At 36.7% G+C, this 4,248-nt stretch overlaps 1 protein-coding gene across 1 annotated transcript; it reads right to left on the bottom strand.

Annotated features, from left to right (window-relative positions):
• Window positions 1-2,960: 2,960 nt before the first annotated feature.
• Window positions 2,961-3,788, bottom strand: LOC141707066 (uncharacterized). Its single transcript, XM_074510038.1, has one exon. It carries the CDS (start codon window positions 3,786-3,788, stop codon window positions 2,961-2,963), a length of 828 nt encoding a protein of 275 aa, XP_074366139.1.
• Between the last annotated feature and the right edge of the window lie 460 nt (window positions 3,789-4,248).

Here is a 4,248-nt window from a genome sequence, read left to right on the forward strand (position 1 = left end):
CACTTGGTGCTTGTCCATCCTGATCACAGTGCTCTTCAACCTCCTGATCACAATGTTCTTCGACCTCTTTAACTTTTTTAGATTTGCTTTTGTTGGTTCTCTGTTTCTTTGCCATTTTTGTCCTTCACTCTGAATAATAAAATAAGAAATAATTAGTCACTGAATAAATGAGACTCTACATGAATTAAAATACATTCAAAATTATATATGCATGAATAAAAATGCATTCAAAATTACAACTGGAAAATTTCAAAACAAATACAAAAACAAATTACAAAAAAATTATAAAAGAAAAATTACAAAAGAAAAATGCATTAGTCACTATAATTCATTTACTCAAAAAAATTACAAAGGAAAATTAAATATGCTGATTAAATTATAACAAGCAAAAAGTAGAGAGAGTTAAATTAACAAGATCATTTTTTAACCCAAATTCCCTCAACATTAGGCCTAATACTATGCGCAACGTCTTCATTGGTCACATCAGAAGCAGGGATGTTAGAGCAGAAGGGAGGATGTTCCATGATCGTGTCACCCAAATCATCGTCGTTATACAACTCTTGATAGTCTCTAGTTGTGGAAGTTAACACGATCGACCAAGTAGGATCAACCAAATCTTTAATGTAAAACACCTGGTTGACTTGGTCAATAGAGACATATTTATCCTTCTTATGGCCTTGTCGATTGAAATCCACAAGTGTGAAGCCAAGATCGTCGATCTTTATGCCTTTATCATTCTCTGCCCATTTACACAAGAAGAGTGGAGCTTTGAACTCATCGTAATCCAACTCTCATACTTCCTAGATTATGCCATAAAAGGTCATATCACTCTCAATGGGGTTTAAATCTTTCACACTGGACACCTGGACTGCCTTAGCAACCACAGAAACTCCACTGTTTTGAACAACCACGCATCATCTCGGTCTTTCATAAAGTATCAGACTTCATTGACTTAAAAACCTTGATAAGTTAAAACAGAAAATGATGGTTTTCCAGCGAGCCATCGTATCGTCTCTGAAACAGCATCGGGATTTCCCTTCATTTCACTACTTACCTATACATAATATTATATAATAAAAAAATCCATCAGTTGCAAACTACAACTAACAACTATTTAAGTAGACAATACACAAAACCTACTTTTTTTTCAAACCAATCGGCAAATAGACGATTGTGCTCTCCCATGAGACAATGAACACTTTTTTTCTTCCCTCGGTAAATTTCATCCAAATACTCCTTGTGCATTTTGAGAATATGCATAAATATTAGAAATAACCCACAAAAATTACATCTTCAAACAAATAGGACAAGTTAATAAAATAAACGTACACGATATAGGGATACATTTCATCATTGTTTTGAAGGACATGCAGATGAGCCTCATCTCGCTCTTTTTCTTCCACGACCTTTATTATCGCGGCAGAGAATGGACCGGATTGCTTGCCTTGCTCAACTGGAATGCCGGCAGTTGTACAAGTCTGGCTCATAAATTATGTGCAGAATTTTACTGATTCTTCTTTAAGGTAGCTTTCTGCCATACAACCTTCAGGATAATATCGGTTTCGTATGTAGCTCTTTAGCACTTTATTGAATCGTTCGAAGGCATACATCCATCTATAAAATACCGGTCCACATAAACGCACTTCTAGGACCAAGTGGACAATAAGATGTAACATTACATCAAAAAATGATGAAGGGAATATTTTTTCTAGATCGCATAAGGTTATTATTACATCTGACTGCAATTTATCGAGTTTCGAGACATCGACAACTTTGCTGCATAAAGCATTAAAAAAGAAGCACAGTCGTATGATTGTGACCCTAACATTTTTCGGGAGAAGGGATCGAATGGCAACAGGGAGGAGTTGTTGGAGAAGGATATGGCAGTCATGGGACTTAAGCCCGTATATCTTCAAATCAGACATGGATACACAATTTTTTATGTTTGATCCATGTCCAAAAGGAAGTTTCATAGACAAGAATGAGTTCAACACTTTCTTTTTTTCAACCTTCGACAAAGTAAAAGGGGAAGGAGGCAGATAGGTCTTCTTTTCTCCTACTTGAGGAGCTAAATCATGTCTAACACCCATATCAATCATATCACGACGTGTCGCCTCACTATCTTTTGACTTTCGCATATTTAATAACGTCCCAAGCAGATTATCACACACATTTTTCTTGATGTGCATAACATCGAGACAGTGGCGAACATGATGATATTTCCAATATTCTAACTCAAAGAAAACATATTTTTTCTTCCATGGACATTCCACCTTCTTCGACTTCTTCACCTCTTTTCCAAAACAAAAATCAATTCGTTCCTGACGCGCTAACACTTCTTCTCCGGAAAGGGGTTGACATGTGTTCCCCAACTCTTGTTGTCCGTTAAAGGCCACATTTGCCTCCTATAAGGGTGCTGCCTAGGCAAATAATGACGATGACCTTGGAAGCACATCTTTCTACTGTGACTTAAATATTTAGCCACAGTATCGTCACCACAAATTGGACAACTCTTATAACCCTTATTCACGCAGCCTGACAAGTTTCCATATGCTGGAAAGTCATTTATAGTCCACAATAAAATTGCTTTTAGAGTGAAATATAATTTACTATAGGCGTCATAAATGTTTGGTTCACCTTCTTCCCAAAATTTTCAGATCATCAATCAACGGTTGTAAATAAACTTCGATGTTATTTCCCGGCTCATGTGGACCAGGAACTAAAACTGACAACATCATGAACTTCCTTTTCATGCATAACCACGGAGGAAGATTGTATGTTACCAACACTACTGGCCAGCATGTATATCGATTGACTAACCCATTAGTATGCGGGTTGATACCATCCGCTGATAAAGCCAACCTAATATTCCTAGATTCACTACCAAAGGCAGGCCACCGGTAATCGATATTCCTCCAAGAAGGAGAGTCGGCCGGATGTCGCATCTTGTCATCATTTATTCACTGATTTGCATGCCAAGTCATGAGTTCAGCAGTAGAGGGAGATTTAAATAACTGTTTAAATCTTGGAATTATAGGAAAATACCACATGACCTTGGCTGGAACATTGACCCTAAGTTGGCCATTCTTCCGTACTTTCCAACGTGACAGCTTGCAATGAGGACATTGAGAAGCATCAGAATGTATGCTCCTATACAGTATACAATCATTGGGACACGAATGAATTTTTATATACACTAGACCTAAATCAGATAAAGTTTTCTTCGCTTCATATGCGTTAGGAGGCAACACATTATCTTTGGGAAGGATCGAGCCAACTGAAGAGAGCAGCTCAGTAAAGGCAGTGTCGCTAATACCAAACCTAGCTTTCCAGTTGTGCAATTTTAACATTGACTCTAACTTTGTGCACTCGCTGCCCTCAAACAACGGTTGTTCCGCATCAACAACAAACCTCTGAAAATCATATGAATCCTTATCGTAATTACCCGAATTAAAAGCCGCTTCACAAACTTCAACAGTTTCTGATGCAACAAATTGCTCTATAGGTTGGTCTGAAGCAGGACGTGTACTACCTGTAGAAGACCTAGTACTCCTAGTAGATTTTTCTTCATGCCAAATCCAATCAACATACCCCAAACTAAAATCATGATCATAGATATGTCCCCTTATGATTTTGGTTGAGAATTTTATAAAATTCACACATCGACCACATGGACAAGGAATTCTTTTAGGATCTTTACAATTTTCTTCAGCGAAAATCAAGAATTCTTCGACGCCAATTTCAAATTCTAAAGAATCCCTATCTTTCGATATCCACGACTTATCCATAAATGAAAATGTATGACCAGCAATCTAGCAACCTAACCACCTGATGGTCATTTCAACATCAAAGCACGAATTAATCAATACAAGTGCACATATTCAAGTGCACATAAACAAAACCAAGAAAGTCAACATTGTTTAACTAGCATAATCAATACAAGTGCACATATTCAAGCGCGAATTAATAACAAACATGCCCTTAAAAAATTGAAAGATTTTACACAAATGACAACTAGTACATTCATGGCATCTCATCTATTAAAAGAGAATGATACACTAAATCTGATACATAAACAACAATCCAAATCAAATAATGTATACATAAATAATGACAGATCGGTTACTGGTGAATCCCTTCCTATATAATGTATACAAAAAAAGGAAAAAAGCAAACGAATAAGAATTTTTAACCTCCTTCTTGAAGTAAAATGTGCAGGCACTGTCAAATTCCGAGACTTGATGAGAT

The sequence above is a fragment of the Apium graveolens genome, chromosome 1, assembly GCF_009905375.1.
Source record: "Apium graveolens cultivar Ventura chromosome 1, ASM990537v1, whole genome shotgun sequence".
Classification (NCBI taxonomy): Eukaryota; Viridiplantae; Streptophyta; class Magnoliopsida; order Apiales; family Apiaceae; genus Apium; species Apium graveolens.

What these genes read in the sequence shown, in the direction of transcription:
- LOC141707066 (XM_074510038.1), bottom strand. Translation starts at nt 3,788, where the DNA reads ATGGATAAGTCGTGGATATCGAAAGATAGGGATTCTTTAGAATTTGAA.